This window comes from Gymnoscopelus braueri (genome assembly GCF_963280865.1).
Source record: "Gymnoscopelus braueri genome assembly, chromosome: 17".
NCBI lineage: Eukaryota > Metazoa > Chordata > Actinopteri > Myctophiformes > Myctophidae > Gymnoscopelus > Gymnoscopelus braueri.
Window position 1 is genome coordinate 10,270,974 of NC_137617.1, and position 25,683 is coordinate 10,296,656.

The 25,683-nt window shown below is 41.9% G+C and overlaps 1 protein-coding gene across 2 annotated transcripts in view; it reads left to right on the plus strand.

Annotated features, from left to right (window-relative positions):
• Nucleotides 1–25,449, plus strand: part of LOC308105301 (uncharacterized protein) — a 30,028-nt gene extending 4,579 nt beyond the window's left edge. Inside the window, exons 5-32 of one of the 2 annotated variants that reach the window (XM_080455956.1) lie at nt 25–163; nt 500–684; nt 951–1,011; nt 1,743–1,888; nt 3,028–3,097; nt 3,686–3,797; nt 3,917–3,991; nt 4,341–4,493; nt 6,208–6,370; nt 8,187–8,426; nt 8,917–9,014; nt 11,306–11,393; nt 11,540–11,585; nt 11,787–11,849; nt 12,426–12,487; nt 12,768–12,875; nt 13,278–13,524; nt 16,156–16,347; nt 17,012–17,163; nt 17,631–17,825; nt 17,962–18,122; nt 18,912–19,192; nt 19,696–20,042; nt 21,409–21,510; nt 21,606–21,671; nt 22,528–22,612; nt 23,298–23,440; nt 23,953–25,449. In XM_080455956.1, coding sequence (XP_080312082.1) covers nt 25–163; nt 500–684; nt 951–1,011; nt 1,743–1,888; nt 3,028–3,097; nt 3,686–3,797; nt 3,917–3,991; nt 4,341–4,493; nt 6,208–6,370; nt 8,187–8,426; nt 8,917–9,014; nt 11,306–11,393; nt 11,540–11,585; nt 11,787–11,849; nt 12,426–12,487; nt 12,768–12,875; nt 13,278–13,524; nt 16,156–16,347; nt 17,012–17,163; nt 17,631–17,825; nt 17,962–18,122; nt 18,912–19,192; nt 19,696–20,042; nt 21,409–21,510; nt 21,606–21,671; nt 22,528–22,612; nt 23,298–23,440; nt 23,953–24,036 — 3,864 coding nt within the window. In that variant the 3' untranslated portion in view covers nt 24,037–25,449. The remainder of the gene's footprint in view (nt 1–24; nt 164–499; nt 685–950; nt 1,012–1,742; nt 1,889–3,027; nt 3,098–3,685; nt 3,798–3,916; nt 3,992–4,340; nt 4,494–6,207; nt 6,371–8,186; nt 8,427–8,916; nt 9,015–11,305; nt 11,394–11,539; nt 11,586–11,786; nt 11,850–12,425; nt 12,488–12,767; nt 12,876–13,277; nt 13,525–16,155; nt 16,348–17,011; nt 17,164–17,630; nt 17,826–17,961; nt 18,123–18,911; nt 19,193–19,695; nt 20,043–21,408; nt 21,511–21,605; nt 21,672–22,527; nt 22,613–23,297; nt 23,441–23,952) is intronic. The other variant, XM_080455957.1, reaches the window with a different exon arrangement.
• The last annotated feature ends 234 nt before the right edge of the window (nt 25,450–25,683 follow it).

Here is a 25,683-nt window from a genome sequence, read left to right on the forward strand (position 1 = left end):
GGATGTTTAATGTTGTGTGTTCAGGTGTTCGGACCAGACTGCAGTCAGAAGCAGATGTTTGAGGGGACGGCGCGGCGCCTGGTGAGAGGGTTCCTGGAAGGACGCAACTCACTGGTGTTCACCTACGGTGTCACCAACGCAGGGAAGACCTTCACTTTTGTAGGTCAGTAACACTACAAACGTGAATATCGTCGGCAGGAACCTCATCTCCCTATTCGAACGTTTTATGTTTTTTATCTCGAAAGTGTGTGTGTGTGTGTGTGTGTGTGTGTGGACTTATTTATCCTGTATGCATTCATTATGTCAATGCACAACAGGTAGGTAGTCGCACACAGCTCAGATTCAGGACAAGGGGTTCCTGCTTAAATAAGCCATCACCCACACCATACACTGCTTTCTTCAACTGAAAGTCACCCGTTTTAAGGGGGGTGGGGGGGGGGGGGGGGGGTTGTGTTTGAAAGCTCTTTCTCACTCACACTCTTGCTCTCCCTCTCTCCAGGTCCAGACAATGATTTAGGCCTGCTGCCCAGGTCTCTGGCAGTGATCTTCAACAGCATTGAGGGTCGGGTATTCACAGAGAGCAGTGTGAAACCTCACCGATATAGAGACTTCATCAGACTAAACAGAGAGCAGCAGGTGAAGGAAAACAATGCCAAGAAATATCTTCTGCGTCTGATGAAAGAGGTGAGGAGGACAGGATGGAGCGATGAGCAAAGTTGTAAATATATGGATGGATAATTGGATGGGTGGACGATTGGATAGATCTATGAATAGACATGTATGTGTAGATGGATATTTTGTTTTGATGGATGGCTATTTTTGGCTAGATATGTGGTTACTGGTTAGATGGTTTAATTTGATCATTTAATGTCATGCTTTTAGAGGATTTGAACTATATACTTGAATATATATATATTTTAACTATATACTCCTATTCTCCCTCTCTGTAGAGTGACACGCACAGTGGCGTGTCTTCACTCAGTTCCTCCTGTAGATCCACTTTTTTGGAAGGTTGGTGTGTTTCAACTATTAGTGACAGTGTGCGTGCATGTTTTAGGTGTTCTATTAGTTATGCTCTCCAGATGCACCTTTTCCTGTATGCTAAGTGTATCATTTAGATGGTATGTTATTTAAATGATATTTAAATATGTAGTTCAAAACGTTTACTCGTGCACTTTGTATGTCGCTCTGGAAAAGATCTTCAGCCAAATAGACCGCCGAAGTCTGACGTCATTTACACATCCTTTGTTTGTCTACCTGGTTCGCAGTTTTCCACCCCCGTTCTGAATCCCATAGACGTATTTAATATTGCGTCAAATAAGAACTGTGTTCCAAAAATAAACAACTGACCACGGCGGGTTGACTCTTATGGATATGAAGCATCAACTGACGGTGAGAAAACGCTAATGTTACTTCCGCCAAATTAGTTACATTTTCGCCAGAAACAGACTGTATCAAATATAAGCGACTGACTATCATAAACGATACAGAACCTCCTCCCTGACAATAACGCCGACACGCGGTGTTTATTTTTGGACCACAATTCTTATATGAGACGATTCTAAGATGACCCAATGTTATTCTCCATAGAGAAATTACTTCCGCAAACCTGGGGATGAACGAGTGACGTCAGGACTTCGGTGCTCTATGCCTACATTGATCGTAATTGTCTCTGTGCTCCTTATTGCTGATTGCTTATTGCTTACTTTGTGGGTTGTAGATAACGTGTGTGTGTGTTGCAGGGAGTTCTATGAACAGTGACAGCAGTGTTGCCAGCAGTTCAGCAGCAGATAGCTTCTGTCTGGATGCCGAATTCAACACCAAGTTCTCAGTCTGGGTTTCGTTCTGCGAAATTTACAACGAGAACATCCACGATCTGCTGGAACAAGTAACTATCTATGCTACTGATTAAAAAAACACTGTACATTTAGTGATATCACTACTACTAATATAGTTACTGTATTGCTATCTCTATACTGCTACTGTTGGTAGTCCTGCTACTACTGGTATTGTTTCTATTACTTGTAGTACCCATGGATTAAAGTTCTCAGTTGCCACGACTGATTTCAGTCATTTGGATTCCATAGAAGCCAGCATGTCTGCTATGGAAGCATGATGCGCAGCGACAATGGCAGATCTACAAGCTCACAACTATTTTTGGTTATTAGTTATTTTAACCCATTAAGACCCGAAGCCAATTCTACATGTCTCCTAAATCCCAACAGTATTCTGAAAAACGTCTGTTTCTATATCAGTGGTGCTCAATCTTTTTCATGTCAAGGACCCCCAAAATGATATGTATTTGGCTGCGGACCCCCATCTCAAAATATGTTGTTCCAGGGACCCCCAGAAGCAAAGATTTGAGTTACAAATGTTCGCTTTAAAAAATATATATATATTAAAAGATTTACACACATTTCCACGATTTTGCTAAAATAGCAGATCTACAAGCTCATGTGCCGCGCTATGATCTTGTATAGCTGCTATTTTTGAATAGCCAAAGTGTAAAATGTTTTTTTTTAGCTCAAAGATGCGTCCCAGGTCTTAATGGGTTAAGATGAAAGAGTATGTGAAGTGGTCAAACTAGTAATGGAATACATATTTAGAACAGCAGCAACATACATTTAGAATGATAATACCTAGAATAATCATTACGTTTTCAGTCTTTATTTTTATTTTATTATTTTATACTTTATTCCATGAGTACCACGGGCTGCAGTGATCATGACATGTACGATTGTCATATAGTATAACGTCTCTGTCGGGTGGAAATCTCATGTCTCATGTCCAAAGTAATGTTACTTTTCAGGATTCAATAAAAAAAATAGCAGATCATCAACAAGCTCAAATCTTTCGAGCTTGTAGATCTGCTATTTTTTAAATATCTTTGTGTGACGCTGTAGTATTGATGAAGTAGGGCATCAATTTTAAGTTAAAATATGGAGATGAGCGATTTCTGCCTGACGGCAACGATAAGTATTTCCAGTCAGTCATGTGTGTTCTGAATGTTTGGTGTCGTTCTTCCAGCTTCCCAGTGGAACCAGGAGAACGGTTCTCCGGCTGTCTCAGGATATTAAGGGGAACTCTTTTGTCAAAGGTAACACAAGTCACCCTGGGTGGGTGTGTGTGTTTGTGCTTGTGGGTGTGTCTCTCTGTATGTGAAAGACTGTCTGTGTAAATGAATTTGTGTATCTATTACGAGGCATTCTGCATAATCGGTACTTTAAAATTAGCTACTATAAACATATTTTTATGCCAATACCTTTTGTATTTTTATGTTGCTTTTATGTTGTGGTATTGATACTTTTACTTAAGTAAAATAACTCGTATTTCTTCCACCACTGATCGCCGAAGTGACAAATTGTGTGTAGGGTGGTGATCGATAACGGTGGTTCCCAAAATGTTTTGCTCGAGACCCCCTGGGAGACTCCCTGGGAACCAAACTAGTGAAAATAGCTAATCGACAACACACGTTGTGATGTGATTGTAGATCTGCTAATTTCACTACTTCTCAAGTTTGTGGAATTTCTTTGATTTAGTTATTATGAAAATATTTTTAAATATTTTTTTAAATGTAGGAAACAAGAAGAAAATAAGTTGTATTTACTCGCGACCCACAAATGGGTCCTAACCCACTGTTTGGGAAACACCGATCTATATGTATATGTGTGTGTGTGTGTTGCAGACCTGCGTTGGGTCCAGGTGAGCACTTCAGATGAGGCCTACAGAGTCATGAAGGTCGGCAAGAAGAACCAGAGTTTCTCTGCCACCAGACTCAACCATCAGTCCAGCAGGAGGTAACGCCAGCCAATCAGCAGCTAGCGTGAAGTGGCACAGCCAATCAGAAGCCGCGCTAATTCACTGACATGCTGCGTTTAGCACTGTGGTATTATTAATATTGTTTCTTTCTCTGCAGCCACAGCATCTTCTCCATTCGGATCCTCAGAATAGAAGATGGAGTCCCAGTTCCCAGAGTGCACACCGTCAGCGAGTAAGTGTGTCTGTGTGTACTTTTATTACTATACTTGTAAGGTCCCCACAAGTATAGTATAATTTCTGAAATGGACATTGTGAGGACCATTTTCCTGATCCTCCTGGCAAAGCTATTCATCGGCAATTTTTTCGCTACTTTCAGCCATTTTCAATGCCGTCGTAAAGTTTGAATGTCCTCACAAATATAGTAATACAAACGTGTGTGTGCGTGCGTTAATCCTACTTTACACAGTGAAATCCTCTGTGTAAATGTAACTGAGAGCATACAAATGTAAGCAATTACGCATGTGCATGTCCATATTTCTGTGACCAATTTGTATGCGTGTTTGTGTGTGTGTGTGTGTCAGGCTCTCTCTGTGCGATCTAGCAGGCTCTGAGCGTTGTGCTCGGGCCCGGACCGGAGGAGAGAGGCTGAAGGAGGCGGGGAACATCAACACGTCCCTGCTCACTCTGGGGAAGTGCATGAACGCCCTGAGACTCAACCAGCAGAACAAGTACAAGTAAGGCCCAGTTCAAGACGACTAACGGGTCTCGAGAGAAAACGGCAAAATAAAATGTCAGATGTGCCTTCCGTTTAGACCGGCGGTAGCAGCGTTTTTGTGTGTTGAAACCCCCTTCCAGAGTGGAAATCTTTGAGAACACTCCGCCTCACGTCTCCATGTAAACGGGCAATACGGGGGGGAAACCGCAAAACGTGTGACATCATGGCTCATGTCGGCTCCAGTGTTGCCAGATTCTGTGAGAGAAACAAGCAACCAGGTCTAGGAAAACCAGCCCAAAAGAAGCGACTATGGGCCACATGAGCACTTTAACATATACATCAGCTATTTGAAAATAGCAGATCTACAAGCTCAGTTGTGAGCTTGTAGATCGGCTATTTTCAAATAAAATCTTGCGGGGAAATAATAATAAGCAGATCTGGCAACCCTGGTCGGCTCACGCCGCGTATGCTATTACATTTGTGTAAACAAACGGCTGTGGTAGGAAGTAGAACGGGAGTGGTTCTACGCATGCGTGACTAGTCTATCTGGCAGCGCGTCACACCGCCACCTGGCATGCCCAGTGCCCACTACAGTGTTTTTCAATCACTGTTGCGTCCGTGTAAACGCAGAATAAAAAGTGAGAACGCAACAGCACTTTGTCGTTTTCGGTTCTGATCGTAAACGTGGCCCTGAGTGTGGGTGTGTCAGGGCTGTATTGATATGACTTCAAATCAATATCGCCATTATTTCAAACTTTTGCCTTGATTACGATTAATGAACTATTTTGTCTTTAAGTGGTGAAAATACCAGATCTAAAAGCTTGTACATCGACTGTTTTTAACTCTTTTTGTACGCCACCATTGTACAATGAAGTATAGTACAGGATTGAGTTGTTAATCGGTTTACTTTATTTTATATAAACATTTTCGTGTTGATTCTTAACTCTTTGACTGCCAGAGTATTTTCATAAAGTACTCCCCCATTGCCAGCAATTTTCGAGTTTATTTTTATATTTTGAAAATTTTCATGAAAATAATTGATCAGACTGTTTTATAAAGACGCAGCACAAATCCGCCACTAGAGAGCAGCACATGACAGCCTGATCAGCTCCTCAGTCACTGTTACCCTTCTTGAGCGATTAGACAGGGAAAAACATGAAAACGGAGTGACGTCGTCCCAGATTGTTTTGATCGCCAAAATTACGATGTGATACACGACGGCGATGACTGATCGTCACCCAGACCATAGATTATAGAAGAGAATCTGTCCGTTTGTCTGTCATACCGTGTGAAAAACCGTTTGTTTACCTATTCTTGACGAAAATGACTGGGGGAAAATAATCAAAAACCGGAAACGGAACCCAGGACATGAAACCGGATGCAGATATGGGTGAAGTAAGTGGAACTCGAGAATAACATTGGATTTTAAGCAGCATAGCGCGATCAGAGATTAAACAATGAACGCAAATCCAACGCGTCAAACGCGTGAATGGCGTGGGTGGATTAAGTAGTAATTGACGCGTTTTCGAGTCAATGGCGTTTATAGAGTTAATGACATGAGATAAATATTATTGGCTCCAAATATCGGTTTTGATCATATTTTTGGTTAATTGCCCAGCCTTATTATGCTTGTGTGTGTCAGTCACCAAGCAAAGCAAAGTAAATGCACACAAATAAAATAAAGGGCCTCTCTCCTCACCCTCGTCCAACTCTGTCCTTCTCTCTTCCTCTAGGTGCCCGCAGCATGTGCCATTCAGAGAGTCCAAGCTGACCCACTTCCTTCAGGGCTACTTCACAGGCGGAGGAAACGCATGCATGATCGTCAACGCCAGCCCTTGTGCCTCTGCGCACGACGAGACGATCAACGTGCTGAAGTTCTCCGCCATCGCTCAGAAGGTACACACACACACACGCACACGCACACTTGACTGACAAGAGGTTATTCTGTGAGAGATGGCAGAGAAACTTCAGCCAGGAGAGATTTGACTGTGAATTAAGTTTTGTCTCTGAACAACTGAGTGGATTAGGCCTACACAACTTTTACCATGCTCTATTTCCCTTGGTAAGGGAAATTAATCTAACTTTTGAGCTGTAAAAATCGTTGCCTCCATGTTATTCCTGCGTGAGGACACGTGCCTTCAAAGAGCAGATGACTACAGCAAGTTGACTCCTTAACATTCCATTCAATCAAGGTCTTTCGTTCTCACAGCTGAGACAGCCAGTGGGGGAGGGGGGAGCGACAGGACGCACAACAATAATGCAAACTGCAACTCTGTCTGTTAGATGTAGTATCAATTTACTATTTTTAAAAGTATTTCGTGGGCTGTCATGGATCTTTCCGCGGGCCGCCAAATGCCCACGGGCCGCCACTTTGACACCACTGACATACACATTCCTATGTCAGTGGTACATGTGTACATTCCTGTAATGTACACATGTAAAGTACCGTGATAAGCACACACATTATCACAGTGCCCCATGAACAGTACGTTTCTCTAGTGAAGTTGTTCTCAAAGTGGGGTCCATGGATCCTTGAATTTAACAGGTCTGTTAAAGGGCCATTCACACCAATAACATTCACACGATGACTACAAGTAAGACGCGCGAACGCTGGAAGCGAACGCAGCTTGACTGTAGCTGCTATATTTCAGGCACACTGTAGTAGTGCACTCTGGCGCACTCTGGCGGCTGCACACAGGCAGTGCAGCTGCTATATTTCAGCACAGAGTTTCGAGTCACATGGGGGCGCGAGCCAATGAGAGCGTGAGTCACATGGGGGCGCGGCTGCACACAGGCAGTGCACCACAGACACACACGGACAGAGACACACACAAGCCGAGCAGGGTTTCATAGTAAGCTGCACTTGGGCGGAGGCGCGGCTTCTCCTTCCGCGTTCGCAATAAATGTCATTTAACTCGAATGGATGACAGCACAACTATAATAACTATAGGCAACGATATCGTTTGGATCACTTTCAGTTTCAGCGTGATTTTTATGAATAAGCATTGACAGCCATTCAAAATCCATCAGACATCTTGCATGCAATCTGCTACTCGCCTTCAGAATGTTTTGTTATTAATGTAGATGAGGCTATCTATTATGAAGCCAACGCTAGCTGGTGGGCTAACTGTCATCACCTCGGGTAGTATACAACTATCTCACCTCCTTATAATAAATAATCGGATGAAGACTCATAGCTGAAACGTGTAAGCGTTCGTTTATTTGTGTGTGCCAATGGAAATGTGAGTAGTTTGTCCTCCATTGATTTGACATTTTGGATGTGCTAATTTTTTTTTCCTATTTTTGATATGTATACTGGATTTTTGATCTAGCACTCCACTGAGAAAACCCATTGTGCAACCTCTTTTTCGTATTTGATGAATAATCAGTCAGATTATCCATATATCCTATTGCATGCGTCTTTCAGCACTCATTGATCTGTCTATCCCCCCTCTCCGTGTGGGCTCTGACCATAGGCTCTGACACAGCTGGACTGCCCAGCGCGTTTGGTCTCACTGTTTACAGAACGTATCGTACCTCAGTGTGTATGCTCACATAATTATCCCTATAGTTATCATGCTCAGTGTGAATGGCACTTAACTCCGAGAGTTATGAGGCCTTATAATACATTTCTTTGCTCTAGAGTAATTGTTTTTCTGTCTGTCTCTCTCTTCTCTTTTTCTTTCCTCTTTCTTGCTGTCTGTCTCTCCAGGTTGTGTTGTTGAGGCCCGTTCAGCCCTCTGTCGCCACCCAGCGGTCGTCCAGGGAAGTGTCGATGCTCATAGACAACGCCGGTCGGGGAGCGAGGGGGCGGGACAGTACCATGATCGCCTGGGAGAACAGCTGCCTGGAGGATGTGGAGGAAGATGAGGAGGACGAGGATGAAGAAGAACATGAGGAGAGTGTGATGGAGGGAACTGTTCTGGAACAAGGAGAGATGACGGCCATGGAGGTTCTTTTGTTTTTCATTATTAATAATAGGGGTGCAACAGTGAATAGATCTAATTGATTATAACAAAGAATTAATACTTCATTCAAATCGATCGATAATCCCTATTTTGGGCATGCCATTATAGGTGAAAGGTTTCTAAAAAAGTTTTCTCACTTCAGAAGCATCTTCAATAAAACCCTAATGGTCTTGGATATTTCATAAAAGCAACGGTTAAAGCCTCAATCTCTAATTAAACTGGTTGGCTTAATGTAGAACAGCAAAAACATAGGTTTAGATTGATAACACATAAACACAATTCTATGTATTGTGCTAATTGTTTATGAAACTCCTTTCACACTGTTGACTGTTCTAAAAATCACAGATTAGGACTTTTCAGTCGTGAGATTTTAGCTTTCATCCATGTTAATGTTTGTATTGTTAAACAAATGTGAAATGTGATTGATTTCAGCTTGTTGACATAGTTACTGTGTGTGTGTCCTTGTGTATCCAGGTCCAGCAGGTAGACTTATTGGCTCTGGAAACGAGGATCAGAGAAGACGTGGCTCAAGAGTTCCTGGAGCTCATCAACCAAAGGGAGGACGACTACAAGTAAACACACACAATAAATATACCACAATGTGTAAAAAGATGTGGCACACTGTAAAATTCTTAGTGTTAATTTAACTCTTGAGAGTCGACCCTTGCAGGTCCACTTGATTACATTTGTACACTCTCAGAGATGCTCATAGGCCTGCGTCCTGCGTCGCTGACGCACAATATTGAGAAAGGACGCATTCATGACACCCTCGTGGCGTCCATGGGACGCACTAGAGTTGTCACCAACAACAGAGAAAAATATAAAAATAATTTGCGGTAAAATATTTTTTTACCGCGAATATTTTACAAATCCACAGTATCGGCCTGATATCAGGAATTATGACGTCATCCCGATAAAACCGATAAAATTAATTATAGCTCCGATAATATATAATTGTTTTGTCAGCTGTGATCTGCATGAACTCTCTCGGTTAGACACCGTTGTGTGGAGAAGTACAACTCTCTCGGTTAGACACTGTTGTATGGAGAAGTATATGCAATCCCCGGCCAGTCGCCCCAAAACACAGTCGCACCGGGACTAATCCGGCGACCTCGGAACGACCGCCTCCGCGGGAAAAATGGGGGCAACTATGTTTTGGGGCGAGGCTTCCAGTTACCAACACGAGCCGTAAAAACGAAAATGAAACACAACTCTAGTTTCTGCAAATCCCCGATGCGCATTGCAAGCTTGACAACGCTGGGATGCATGTCCCGCGGTCTCACCAGGTCATGCACTTAGTTCGTGTTGCTGTCAAATCTAGATATTACAACTTGTGTCAGGTATGTTTATATCACCACCACCAGTCAGTCAATCAATGCAATTTGAAATGTGAGTTCGCTACCCACGAGCATTAGTGAGTTAGTTAGGAAGGAGGGGAGGAAGGGGGCGAGGACGGCCCGGGAGGGTGACTATGTCGCAGCGCCATTATTTATTATTTTATTATCTTAAAAGACGCAGTGTCTGTAAAAAAAAAAAAAAAGTTGGATGGATGTGTTTTGCCAAACTGCTACTCTGCTTCCACTTCACTTCATCTCCTAGCGAGCCTGTTATCTTAGTCCTGAAAAATAATATCCATTAGGAACTTCCATTATGGAAGTGATCTGTTTTACAATTCTTCGTTGTATACTAGTTTGGTCAGTGAGAGGTGCACGGGAGCATCATCTCTGTTCATTGACAGCGGCGTCACGTTACTATAGTAACCCGACACCGGCACTGCACGTGTTGCAGCCTCGTTGTACGAGGTGTCGTTCACCGAAAATGGCAGATCGACAAGCTCACAATGCGTCACAGACGCAAGGCATTGTGACCTTGTAGATCTGCTATTTTCGACACGCGACCCGCTGTATAAATCTAGCTTGTATGTACAACTGGCTGCAGTCATAAATCTGCATTATGATTCAAACAGACTGTAACATCCAAATCGTTGGTTCTTGAATTATTTTTTGTTTCAGTGTACCACACTGGCTGCTGTTATAATATCTGCATTACTTTTCAAGAAGAATGTAACAAACACAGTATAAGTAAAATGATGATGTCATGATATACTGTATTTGGTTAGGTCAAAGCTATGTTAAATCCACCTTTGCCCACTTGTAGTATTTCTTACCATAAGGTGTGCGAATACTACAGATTCATATACATTTTAAATATATATATTTATGATTTTTAATATGTATATTTATCGGTTATCGGTCTTGAGAAGTAGGAAGTTATCGATATCGGTATCGGTTTCAAAAAAACATCTTGCACCTCTAAAATCCACGGGACACCACCATTTTGCATGGCCACGTCCTACTTTATCCTACTTTATATCCACCTGTTTCCTAGGCTTTTCACTGTGTTCCACTTCCTGTCTTTTGATCCAATGAAATCCAATGAAACCGGTCAGATGACTAATGATATCCAATGAAATCCGACAGGAAGTGGAAAACACACAGCCAAGAAACGGGTGAATACAATAAAATTATTTGACAAAACCGTCCCAGGGGGCAACGAACGGGTCCCCCCCCCCCCTTGACAAAACCGCCCCGGGGGGCACCGAACCGGGTCCAAGCACCGGGCATCACGAAGGGTTTGAATTTTTGAGGGACTCATAAAAAAAACCACCAGTGAGTCCCGGGACTCACTAGATTGAAAACCTAGCAACATCACTGACTCTTTCAGGCTTTGATGTCAAATTTGGGCACGGTTTCAGCCCGATCATAGCCCCATTGATTCGCATTATAAAATTATTTGGGCGAAAAAAGGGGTATGGCTTCTCTAAATTCATAAACAAAGTAAGAAACAAATCTGTGTGTTGCAGGGAACGCTTGCAGCTGGAGATCCAGATCGTTGAGGAGAGAGCAGAGAAGCGGATGGAAATCTTTAAAAACCTCGTCAGTAATACCAAGGTAACAACCACCTGGGTCTGTGATGTCTGAGGCATTGCTGTGGTGTATGGTTTGGGAAACCCCTGGTCTATGCTATACTCTTTAATTAGTTAATTGCATAACTTAACTTAAGTGTGTGTGTGTGTGTGTGTGTGTGTTTCCAACAGGATGCAGATTTGGAGAATAGCCGCCTTTCCCAAAGTCACGCTGCAGGTACATACACACACACCCACCCACACACACACACACACACACCCCTACTGAGTTTGCTGGTAGACAAATGAACAGTGTTTTCAAGTGCCAGTTTCCCTCTTAAAACTGTGTTTAATCTATTCTTTACTATGTCATATATTTGTTTTTAATGTTTGTCTGAACGTATGTGTGTTACATTATGTTTTGTGGTTTGGTCCATAGATTTGGATGAGCTCAGGACACAGATGAAGAGTCTGTCTGAACAGATAAACACACAAAACACAGGTAGGACACACACACACACACACACACACACACACTTAAAGGTAGGGTAAGTGATTTTCCTTTGTTAAAATAAGTGTTAAATAGCTCTATACTGATGGTACTCATTGCTATAGTGTTCAGTAACAGGAGTCGCCATGTATCTCCATCTCATTATAATCAGAAAAAGCATTTTCAGGCCGGGATACCAATTTTATCCAATCAGTTCCCACAGGATAAACTAGTGCATTTGGAAATGATGACACAAAGAAATTAGCAAACAAAATTGGAACTGGAACACACAGAAGCCGATAAATGGGTATGCTCTCCTTATTAGCTGAAATTTGGCAACCCACCTCAAAATGTATTTTCTCTTTACTAAAGAGCTGGGGAGACTCCTGTCACTGAACAAATGGTATTATAGCAATGATTACTATCAGATTATGGTGTTTTTTTAAACACAACTTTTAGTTTTGACCCAAAATCACGTACCCTACCTTTTTTTAAACTTATAGTCCCTACTTTTGTTTATTCTACGGTTCCATTTGTACCACTGAACCATGTAGAACATGTGTCTCATCCTTATAATCCTTTTTCCAGAGCTTGAGGTCATGCGAAACGCGAAGGAAAATATGCGACTGGAGAAGCAGGTTATTTTGCAGGTATTTTAACTTGTCTCTACTTTTCTTTTATAATCATACAGAAAATGAATGCAGAAATGAATAAATATGGAAATAAATCAATATAAATTGTTTTAGTAATTTATTTACACAATAATTTGGTTTTAGTTTGGCAGTTTTGGTTCTCCGTGTTCAGATAAAAAAACGTCACACCATCAGGCCAATCAATAGGTTTAATAAACTGATCCAATTTATGTTCATATGTTTTCTGTACTGGAATCTAACCTGCGTTTTCGTTGTGCGTTTGTGTGGGGTCTTTTAGACCGCGGAACAGCAGACACTGAAGGTGTCGGAGTTGATGAACATGTGTCTGGAGAAAGATCAGCGAATGGACAAACTCCAGGAAGCCTTGGATACTGCTACAAACGAGGTACGTGCAAGTAAATTAATATTACTCAGCCCTTATTTACTCTGGGGGAGAGAATTATATTTTTCCCAATTTCTTGAAAATGGCAGATATACGGAAACCCTTGGCTACCAAGGCTGCTACTTTCTAGGTGTGCATGACTTACCGAAATCAAAGCAGATTATTCTACCGCTATTGATAACTTATTCTACCGCTATTGATTATTCGACCACGGTCCATGAAGAAAATGGTATCGAACAAATTGGTAGATTTTCATCAAACTGCCCCGAGATGATTTAACTTTCAAGCTTACATAACTGGTCATATCTCAGGAACGGAGATTCTATTTCTAACTTTGTCTCCTTTCACATGTTCATCTCCTTTCTCTATCCCATCTCTCTCTCTTTCTGTATTTCTCTTCATCAGACTCACTCCATGCAACAGCAGTTGCTGGAGTTGAATAGCTGCCTGCACCTGACTGAGGCCGAGAGGGGAAGTGGACGGATCACTGATGGAGGAGCGGAGGGGAGGAGCAGCAAAGACCATGGACCAACGCAGGCCAAAGCAGCAGCCACAGCAACAGGAGGAGGGAAGGAGAAGGAGAAGGAGCAGAAGGAGGGAGGGAGAAAACGGCACGCGGAGGAGTCCATAGGAGGACCGGCCCGGAAGAGAGGTAGAGACGGCGGGAGGAGATCGAGAAAGTGGCGAAAGTGATGAAGATGATGAGTCACTTGGAAGAAGACTTTATGTCTGTCATTCAGTTTTGAAAGAAATCATTCATTACTTATCCTATATTACCTCAAATGCAGTGGTTCTCAAACTTTTTGTTTCAAGGATAACTGAGTGTACAAATTGAACTGACCAAATAGACCCTTACGGTTCCATTTGTATACTCTCAGAGTTACAGACCTCCTGGTCAGTTTGCACCCCCTGCTCCCTCAAGGACCCCTGAGGGTCCCTGGACCTCACATTGAGAACCAGTCTGTGCTCTAATGTTTCCCTCAGTGATGTGTATTTGTGACAGGGGGAGGAGGAAGTGCTCTCCTGTCATGTAGTGACACATATCTACTCCTCTCTGGGTAGCGTTGTTTGTATCTTTAAAGATGGACTGAGACTCTGGACAATTTATATTAATACATTTTTTTCTAGACTGATCAGAGCTTTTATTTTATTTTTCCAAACCTATATAAAACAAACCTGTGTGGCTGTGCACGTGTTTGCTTGTGAGTGTTATGTTTATGCGGTTGAAAGTGAGCGTACTGTGGTGTTGTGCTCCTTGTGGTATTGTTTGTGTTGTGGGTGTACTTGCTAGTGAGTATATGTGGATGTGAGTATGTTTTGGGTATATCTGATTTTGCACCTTATTTCATGCTTCGTACTTGATTTATTGATGCATTTTATTGGCTACTATGCACTTTTTTTTTTTTTAACTTTTACTCATTAATCTGTGCTGCTATGACACACTGAAGGATTAATAAAGTGTTATGTTATGCTATACAGATCCATTGATTTATTGATAATTGGTTTTATTGTGGTGTTCAGAAGCACTGCTGATAGGGGCTTGGTCATTTAACGTCACCATCAGCTGACTGAGCAGACATTTCTTGGGGTTCAATCACCTCTGGGTTTGCATATCTTTGAACTGAGGGGTCTCTTTTGGGCTTATTTGGGTGGTTGAGATGGAGGGTGGTAGGGATGGGTATTGGCAACAATCTCACGATACGATACGTATCACGATACTTGGGTCACGATACGATTATATTGCGATACGCATCACGATACTTGGGTCGTATCACGATATTGGGATATATTGCGATATATTGCGATATATTGTGATATATTGCGATATATTGCGATATATACATATATCACAACTACATATTGTTTATATATACACTACATATTGAGTAGCTGCAGATCTGTGATAGGTTCTTTGAATGTTTTTCATAAAGCCTGTATCTGAAAAAGCAAAAAAATAAAAAATAAAAAAGAACTTTTTTTTTTTTTTTTTTTAATCGCGATATTGATACTGGAATATCGATACAGTATCGCGAAATAAAATATCGCGATATATCGTGATATCGATAATATTGCCCATCCCTAGAGGGTGGTATACTGCACAGAGGAATAAATCCACTTCACAAATGCCAAAAGCTTTGGCTATTATGAACCAGCTCATTATTCCACCTAGAGGCCAGTGGGTAGAGTCTAAGACAAAAATAATGCTCATCCTCCGACCTCACTGCTGAGCCAAACTGCCAAGGCAGTGAAATCATAGGCGAAGTTGTCGCTACTAGTTGTTTGCTGCTGTTTGAGCATTAAAAGTAAGTTGCGAGCCCTTTCGTTTATAAGTGGGTAGAGAGACGATATAGGAAACGGAAGGTCACTGGTTCGTCCCTCAGCTCGGCCAGTGTCCCTGAGCAAGACACTTAAACTTTTGAGGTTTCGGTTGGTGTAGTAGTTAGTTACCTTACCGTGATGTTACTCCAGATATTGCCTTCCCAGCGTTGTTTTTGAGTTTATGAACAGGCGTTTGATATGGTTTTGCCGTTATAATTCTTGGGCTCCAATTTATATACATTTGTCAACGATTTTCTTGGGATTCTTCATTTACCTTTTTTTTAAAGGAGTAGTTCACCCAAAAAATTACTTTCTATCAATTACACACCCCATGAAACATTGAATTCATGGAGATTTGTTTGTTTTTGTCGAATTCCTAAGCCAATAATTTGATAATGAAGATGCTTATGTATCCGGTAATCAAAATTATTGGCTTAGGAATGCGACAAAAACAAAAAAATCTCCAGTTCATTCAATGCTTCATGGGGTGTGTAATTGATAGGAAATTTTATTTTGTTTTACTCCTTTTTAAAGGACTGTTATGAAAAAAAAACATGTTATAACAACATACAAAATTCTCCTTTTGTATTGAAGCCATATCCCAGGGTGACTGGGTGAGTAAATGATAGAAAAAGTCATAAGAACTACACACTACTCCTTTTGAGCACAAGGTCTTCTGTCTGTCTCACTGTTGGTTGGCTCTCAGTAGTCTTTTCAGTGTTCAAAGTGAAAAAGGTTCTCTTCTTCAATCTCTACGTTTATGTTGCTATTTACAAGTTGTCACTCTTTGCTGGTTTTTTTTTTTTTTCAATTAAAGGTTGAGGGTATTTCTGGAACTCGTTCTGTCCTCTTGCCTCGTTTTTCTCTTTTCTCCTCTCCTGTCCTCTTCTCATGTTAGGGCTGCAACTATCGATTATTTTATTCATTAATTCACCTCTCTCTCCTGTCCCCGCTCTTGTTCCAGTCCTCCTAGAAGACGAGATCTGGAGGCTACAGGAGGAGACTGAAGGCAAAGAGCAGACGATCGTCCAGCTGACGGAGGAGGCGAGGGTGAACAGCGTGAGGGAGCAGGAGGAGAGGAGAGCCAGAGGGGAGGAGGTGGAGGAGCTGAAGAAGGAGAGATCGTCGCTGGAGCGGAAGGTGGAGGACCTGACGGGTAGGAGAAATGTTTCCTTCTAGTCCGTCTCTCTCTTTCCATTTGTCTTTTGGGGCTGCAACTATCGTTATATCGTTGTCTGTCGGGCAGAAACCTTATTCTAACTTTTTGTGTTTTTTTTTGTAAATTAATGCTCTACTTGGTCATACTACAGTGTCACACAAAAGTATCAAAAGTAGCAGATCCACAAGCTCGTTTTGAGCTTGTAGATCTGCTACTTTTGAATTTGAATCCTGAAAAGTCAGTTTTGGACATTGGACATGTCGGGTGGAACCTCCACCCGACAGAGATGATATATTCTATTTCCTTTTTTTTTATATATACATTTCTTACATTTTTAAACAAAGATTAATCACTTCCCTATTTTCTGCTTTGTCGCTCAAAGATGTCATGCAAAAATAGTGAAAATAGACTATCTACAAGCTCACAAGTTAGCTAGTAGATTGTTTTTGACAAAATCTATCTAAGCTGACATGCCCAAAATAGGGGTAGATTATTTTATCAACCTTTTTCTATAATCGGTTAAACCAATTTAGTTTGATTAACTGTCGCAACCCTAGTGTCTTTCTGTTTATTCAGAGAAAGTGACTTTGTTGTTTTTGTCTCCGTTTTCTTGTGTCTCTCTTTGTGTGTGTGTCTGTCCATCCGTCTGTGTGTCTCCTAGCTGACGTAACGGAGCACAGTTCAGACTATGAGAATTTGATGTTGTTGTTGGAGAGCGAACAGAGAGAGACCGCCCGACTAAACAAAGAGAACAAAGCTCTAGTCAACGGCATCTTTCAACTCCAGTCTACTGGACAAGCACAACAAGACCAGGTAATTTATACCAGTGGTTCTCAACCTTTGGGTCAGGACCCCCTACATGATTCTTTTTTTGGGGGGGGGGGGTCCCCAGATGACAGTAAAGTGACAATTTCACTTTTTAATTCCAAATAAATTAAATGAAAAAAGACCATTACTGCATCAAAAGTAATCAACAAACTATACTATAAAAAATGGTCAAACATTGCCAAATTGTCTAATACTATAAGAAAGATCTACAAGCTCAGCTACAGTCTACTGCAGGGGGCTACAATGTTTTTCAGGCCAAGGACAGCCATAGCTGAGAGATAGGAGAAGCAGGGACCCCCACTACTTATTATGTTGTAGATAACTTTTTCATAGATCACGGACCACCTTTTGCAGACCCGTGGTCTACTGTACAACCAGATAGGAACCAGCAGGTTAGTGTACATAATGTAAGGTGATATTTCTGACCAGGTGTTCGTTTACTGCTGTTCCAGGTGAGCAGTTTACAGAGCCAACTCAGAGAGCAGACTGACAGGGCTAACGGCTTGTCAGAACAGCTAGACGCTGCCAAGGCCCGCCTCCAGGATCTGGAGGGCCAATCAGATGAGAAGATGAGGACCATTGACAGTCTGAGGCAGGAAGTGGCGTGTCTGACACAGGCTGCGGATGGCCTCAGACAGGAAGTCAAGGTAAAGTTTTGTTTCACAGGTTATAATTCTATTGTGATTGATTGAGTCTAATTTCCTGTAGGCTATTATATTGACTGGCCTTGAATTTTAAGGATCGACTCATTGATTGTCTGATGTATTGATGGTTGCGTTTCAGGCATCTGAGGCTGCGGAGCAGAGTAGAAGTGCGTTCAGATCTGCCATAGAGCGACTGCAGACCGAATGCCAGGGGGCGCTGGAGAGATCTGCACAGAAGAGCCAACAAATTGAAGAGCTACAGAAACACATCACACAACTCTCCACACAGCTGACTGACAGGTAGGAAGGACTGATGGCACCGACTATTCACTAGCTAGCGGTATCAGAATAGATTCTGGAGAGGTCCGCCGTTAACGGATGTCTGAATACCCAGGGCAATTAAAAAAACGAAACATTCAGGCAAGTGAAACCTGTCTAGACTAGTTGGCCAAGTGGCCTACCAGTTGAGAAGATGTTTTGTTATGGTGGATATAGCGCTTCACACACAGTGTGCATTACATTCACACGCCGGCGAAGGAAACCATGCAAGGCACCAACCTGCTCATCGGGAGCAGTTGTCTTGCTCAAGGACACTTCGACACTAACTCAGGGGGAGGAGCCCGGAATCGAACTGGGAACCTTCCATTTCGCTCTTCCTCCTGAGCCAATGTTGCCATTTTCATTCTTAATTTCTCATCAGTTGTGCGCTGCCTCTGTCTGCCTTTTCTGAACATCTCTCTGCTTGAGCAGGACTCTAGACTGCAACCAAATGTGACCGTTAAAACGTGACCTGATCGCGTGTGTAAGTGCATGATGATTAATTGATTATAATAATCAATTATTATTAATTAGGCAGGTCTCCCTGCTGCATGTTCATCAGTGCGTGTGTTCTTCAGGATTGTTGTTTGATTCAAGAATCCTGATTATATATTATAGTAGATTATATCGATATGGATGGATGTATGATAAATAGATGAATAAATAAACAATGGCTATAAAACACTTATGTCTAACTCTTATCTCATCCTCTCCTCTGTCCCCCTTTCCTCTTCTCTCTTCATCACTCCTCCTCCTTTCTCTCCTCTCCAGTGAGACTGTCTCTCTCCAGTTGAGAGAGGAGCTCTCCGGTCATAAAGCAGATTCGTCCACTCAGCTCCAGGCCTTGCAGTCAGAGAAGAGCCTCCTGGCGCAGCAAGCAGAAAGCCTCCTGATGCAGGTGAAGGACTCCGAGGAGAGCTGCGCCAGAGGAGCCGTGCTGGAACAGCGGCTCTCTGAGAGTGAGGCCCAGTGTGCAGCTCTGCGAGAGAGGCTAGAGGAGATGGCGAGGGCAGAGGAAGAGATGAAGACGGCATATGAGACGGCATCAGAAGGTAACGCATTGTTAACGGCAGTCCTGCCCCTGATCTACAAGCTCAAAATGCGGCCGATGTGAGCTTTTAGATCTTCTATTTTCGTGGAATGTAGATCTTCTATTTTCATGGAATGGTTGCCCCTGAATAGGGACGATAAGGTTTATGTTGTTAAAAAGGTAGTCCATTTGTCTGTCTGTGTTATGTATGTATGTATGTATGTATGTGAAACTGCATGCAGATTTGTCCACGACAGGGTGCTGAAAACGCTAAAACAGACTTATAACCATACAATACGATAAAACCTTACGATAGACCCCAATTGAAAGTCAAGGATACAAACCTCTAGTAGTCTAGGTTGACTTATTATTTATAAAGGAGAGATTAACATTTGACAAATCAACCAAAACTCAAGACTGTCACAGAGACCAATGACATTTTTGATGCCCAACTGAAAATGAAATTGATAAAACCGGAAAATGTCCATTGTCAGTAATTATTATAACTTTCTCTCTCTCTCCCAGAACTGGCCGGTATGAAGGTCTCATCCCTGCAGGAGGCGGAGAAAGGCGTGACCGTGGTGGAGGAGCTGCAGGAGGCGGAAAAAGGTGTGACGGTGGTGGAGGAGCTGCAGGAGGCGCAGAAAGGCGTGACAGTGGTGGAGGAGCTGCAGGAGGCGCAGAAAGGCGTGACAGTGGTGGAGGAGCTGCAGGAGGCGCAGAAAGGCGTGACGGTGGTGGAGGAGCTGAAGGAGGAGATGAGGAGGCTGGATCAGAGGAGGAACAGGGAGTTGGAGGGGAAGATGAAGAGGGAGATGGAGAGACTCCAGCAGTTGAACGGAGAGGACATTCTGTCTCTACAACGCACACAGGTTAGACCACTGGTGTGCGTTTTCGTTCATTTGGAGAGAGAAGGGTGTGTGTGCGCGGCGCTGGCACGTGGAGAGGTGTGTGTGCGTGCGTGCGTGCATGCAAGTGGAGGGAGATGTAAAAGCCAAGTTTATTTATTAATCACTTATCTTCGGGTGGAAACCTTGTAAGCCCAAAACCGTTCCTTTTTTAGTTTTTTATCCTTTTTTAAAAATGATTTAAAATTGTAAGAATAGCTGATCTACAAGCTCACATTGCGAGACGTTGTGAGGTTGTAGTTCTGCTGTTTTCACTTCTTTTGTGCCACACTCATGTATGATGAAGGTAGAGCATTAATTTACGAAAAAACATAAAAAGTTGAAATATTTAGATATGAGGTTTCTGCCTGACAGCGACTTCAAAGTGAAGACGGACAGGGATTCAAATACACCTGGAAGGTGGGTTTCACAACCAAGTTGGATTTGTTTGTCAAACTCCAAGGCATTGTCAGAAGTTTGTAACATGGTCTGATATAGTTGGATAGCTGCTCAAGGTTCTGGGTTATGATGTGGGTGGAAGCTGAGACACCAAACATTATGATCTGTTTTGTTTTCATTTATGCGTGTGTGTGTGGGTGTGTGTTTGTGGTGATATTTGTGTTTAGTGGAAGTTAGTTGGCCGATGCGTAATTGGTTTGTCCAGCAGGGGTCACTAGAGCATCAGAAAACAGACTTGCTTTAATAGGATTTTAAATATTTCAATGTCCTTTATAGACCAATTCTTTGTTTACCAACTGGATGCACAGGTGATTGTTTCATGCAATCAATTCTCAGGCTGTTGTTTCGGGGTGCGCTAGTTTCAGCGCACCCCAACCCCCTCTTGTGTGTTGGCTAGTGCTGCGCACCCTAGCGAGACCTGGCAGAATGGGTTTGACGCTTGCGCAGTATGACGCTTGCAACCACCGTGACGTCGTCTGTTAAGGGGTCTATGTAACCCATTTAGACCCTTCTAAATCCTAACCTAAGTTTTCAGTAAATCTTCTATTTTTATAAAGGAAAATAAGATGAAAAATCCTGTTGCTATATACAGCCTGGTAAACCATCCCCCATCCGGAAATCTCAAATGAGATTTCCGGAAGGGGGATGGTTTACCAGGCTAATATACATGGCAACATCTAAAATGACATAGATGCTTTCCCGGTTTTAAAGGTATAACAACGTATAGGCTTTCCCGGTCTTAATGGGTTAAGAGAGTTATGATTTTAAGAGAGTTTAACGATGCAATCTTCTAACACTCTTTTTGACCTCTTGAAAAGTCTTCAAAATAAAATGTAACACGTTGAAACGTCTTGGCATTACTCTGACCGTGTGTGTGTGTGTGAGTGTGTAGCTGTCTCCTCTCCAGCCCAACACACTGAGGAGAGGTAGTAGAAGAGGAGAGAACAGCTCCACCAAGACCACAAGCAGAAAGAGGAGGAGTACAAATATGCAGGTAGGATGGAGGGATGAGAGACGGTTTCATTTTCAACCATTCTTCACTTCAAAAATGTTCCTCTTACATTTTGTGTGTGTGTGTGTCTGTGTTAGGACATGGGACAGAGTGAAAATAAGAGACCTCGTCAGAGAGGAAACGGCAGAGCTGTCGTCTTACAGGTGACAAATATATAATATATTTGTACTGGTGATTTACTACAATATACTAGAGTATATTCTACAATAGAATATACTACACTAATAGTATACTCTAGTAGACTCTAATAGACTAGACAATAGAACATTACTGTAATATACTAGACCAGTGGTTCACATTTTTGTCTCAGGTCACCCCTGTAAATAACTTTTTCCATGGCACCCCTGAATTACATTGTTATAATTTTTAATCTTAGTACCATTAATGTACTGTAATATGACATAATGTCACGAGGAAAACTTGAGAGTATCAGTTTCCATTCGGACAGATTGAAAATGACTTTATACTTGAATCACATCCCACCTATTCTGGGGGGAACATTCACCAAAAATAGCTCACAACGTTTAGTTTATTGCACATTAAAAAAAAATGACATTATCAAAACAAAATGGAAAAATCATTTTTTTTATATGGAAAGGAAAAGAAATCCAAATCAAAACATGTCGCAACGTGACACATTTTGAGCTTGTAGATCGGCTATTTTTGGCAAAGAGTTTTGGTGTAGATTGAAAAGGAACGCACCAAGGCCAGTGCAACTCACGTCCGTTTTACTAAGTATAGAGGGTTAAACTGAAGTGATATTGGTAAGTTCCAAATATTATCAAAGTATTCTGTGACACCCCTGAACTTAGATCACGGCACCCTAGGGTGCCATGGTATCCACTTTGAGAAACCATGCACTAGACTATTATATACTGTATAATCTAATAGTAGTTGCAGATTAGTAGACTATTATCACTCTTTCGTCACTGTTGTGAAACTTGAGATGGCATTAAGTATGCGACCGACTCACTCTCTCTGTCTCCATCACCTCTTCAGTCTCCTTTGTCAGCAAGAAGAGATGGAGCTCTGCAAATGATAGGGGATATCATCCATAACTCTCCTACCATACTGGGCAGCAAAGGTGAGTGTCTTGGTGTTTTTCTTCTACTTCCATTTTCAGTACTGTATGATTATGTATGTTATAAATCAGTGATTCTCAACCTTTTTCATTCCAAGGACTCGCAGTTTGATTTGAATTAGGTCACAAAACCCCCATTTGACATTGTTTTTATATCCGAGACACCAGTCTATACTGTAAAATCCTCTGTTTATTTCTAAGTGTGCAACAATCATAAAACGTATAGATATAAATAAAAAATAGGAGTCTGCAAGCTCAGAATGCGATTTGTTGTAAGGTTGTAGTTTGTTTAGTTTTTTTTACAACAATGTATAAAACGGCTTAATTTGTTGATTTGTTAAATCTATAAAAAAAAAATATATATATATATAAAAACACACTTCTCAATTATTCAACTCCATTTTGATCAAACTGAGCCATGTGCTATACTGTGCTAGTATAATACAGAACTTTTATGTTTTACTGGCTGCATTCGTTAAACAGTTAACTGAGAGGCAGTACAGTATCATTTTGTTGGAATAAAAATCTCTATATATTTTTAAACAAATTTAAATGAAAAAACAAAAAGAATGTTCCTCAGTTATAAAGTGTTTGGTTTGATTACATGTAGAATGAGTTTGGAATATCAGTTTGTATGGAGGAAATCTCCTTTCGCCTCAATGGGTCTCTTTGCCTCTTATCTCTCCAGCCAAGACCATCATGAGTCTGATGAGTGGGCGATCCACGGACGTGGAGCAGCCAGTCGCCACGGAGACCAAACCCAAACGAGCCAGGAGGAGGTTGTACAAGAAGGACATCTCATCCCCGCTCATGACCACGTCTCCCATCACGGTCAGTTAGTACATTGTGTGTGTGTGTTATGTATATGGAAGGAGTCGTACTTCACATATCTCCATATTCTAACTTTTTTTGTGTTTTGTGTTTTCTCGTAAATTAATGCCCTACTTGATCATACTACAGCGTCACTCAAAAGTAGCAGATCCACAATCTCGAAACGCGATACGAAGCGACTCATTTTGTGCTTGTAGATCTGCTACTTTTGATGCTTTTGAATTTGAATCCTGAAAAGGATCATGAGGTTAACCACTTTGAACCTGGCATCCCTATTTTAGGCAAATTTCTTTCTACAATAGAGAAGAAAAAACGTTGCATCTCAGCATGTTTTTTTTAAATTATGTGGCATTTCGTGGTTATTGTAAGCAGGCTACGTGCAGGACATTTGTGTAAAAGATTGACATCTAAAAGTTATGAGTAACATTTCATCGCTGCAGCTTGGAGCTCTTGGATGGGACACAGGAAATCCTGACTTGTGTTTGGTTTGTCTGTTTGGTTTCTCCATACAGGCGAGTGTAGGAGAGCAGGACGAGAAGGAGAGCGACCACCTCATCATCACCAGAAAACTCCGCTCCAGGACCACCAGGAAATGATGTCTCCGATCCGGGACAGATTGTGCAAGTGTCTAGAACTCTAGGAATATGCCCCCCCCCCATTCCCAAACACACACGTTTGTATATACATATTTTTGTGGATTTATTTTATTTTGTCCCCCCATTTTGAACCACTTGGACCCTAGCGGGCGGGGCAAACGTTCTACAACCCTACTATAACACGCCTCTCTACTGTATGTAGTTGTCGACGGTCTGTTCTTGCTGACGGTCTGATCACTTCATGCGTTGACGTTCTCGGTCACCTAAGGAGGAGTTGCTCTTCTGTCTTTCCTTATTTCACACCAATGCACGAGCATCACAATGGCTGCGGGTACATGGACCATCATGTATTCATTCAGAATGAATTCATTCCGAATGAACTCATTCCGAATAGAGGAATCCGTTCCACTCACCTGTTTACATGGGACCTGAATAAAAGTATTCCTCGTTTACATGACCAAAGCATTCATTCGGAATATAACTTTTGACATGCGCAAAGTGGTTCCCGCCTACGCCCAGGCATGGACCAGGGGCCACTACCCGGAGCAGAGCTTCCCCTGGTGGGCATGGGAGGAGGCAATAGCCCCCTTGTGCCTCCGCGGCGGAGGTCTGTCCGTCGTAGGCAGGCCGGTTCAAACGGTCTATACCACCCCTCCTAACCCGAATGAAAATTCATTCGGGTCAGACTGGAATGGAATATTCTATTCCAATTGAGGTGTTTACATGAGCATTTCTATTCTGAATGAATTCATCCATTCATTCATTCCGAATAGAAGTGTATTCATTCCGAATAAAACTGTCCATGTACAGCTCAACTAGCCAGGTCAGCAGTCTGTGACTGAAGCTCCTGCCATCCTTGGCACAATAACGAACCCTCTTTCATTGTCACTTAAACACTTAAACCCCAGCATCCGTATTGTGGGGAAGGCTTTTGCTGAGACTGGCCGACCGATAAGCTCCCAACGCGTCGCAGGAACTGAAAACTGAAATGACATGACTGAAATGGCCCTGAGGGACTCCGCTCAAACATAATGGGGTTTAAATGGTTAACGACATCTCTCACCATCTTGATCCAAAATCACATGGTGTAGTGTTGTGTTGTAATTACAATCTGGCCACGTAGTGTGTGTGTGTCATGTGGACATACAAGGTGTGCTTGGATTTGGTTTCAGTCTGTCTTTACACATCTATGTACATAATATGTATATTATTATTTTGATTTTTTGTGTGTGATTTACGTGTGATTTTGTGTGTATACGTCTTGGAATTGTGATTTTTATAGTGCATTACGTATTCTCGTTTTTTTAATCTGCATTATGTTCTTCGAGGAAACGATGTCATAACATTTTGTCTGATATACGTAGATTACCTCGCTACATTGTCATCTGTGTAATAAACACAAAGATGACTGGTCAATTTGTTTCAAAATCTGAATAAAGTCACACAATTGTATATGGCCTAATGTATTATTATTTTAGATTTTTTTTACTTTTTAGAAATGAATCAGAAAATGTTTGGCCCTTGGGGGGCCACACATTTTATTCCCTATTTTGGGCATGTCATTAATTTGTCAAATGGTTGACAAGTTTTTAAACTAGCAGATCTACAAGCTCACAAGCTTGTGAATGGGCTATTTTCAGGTTTGTT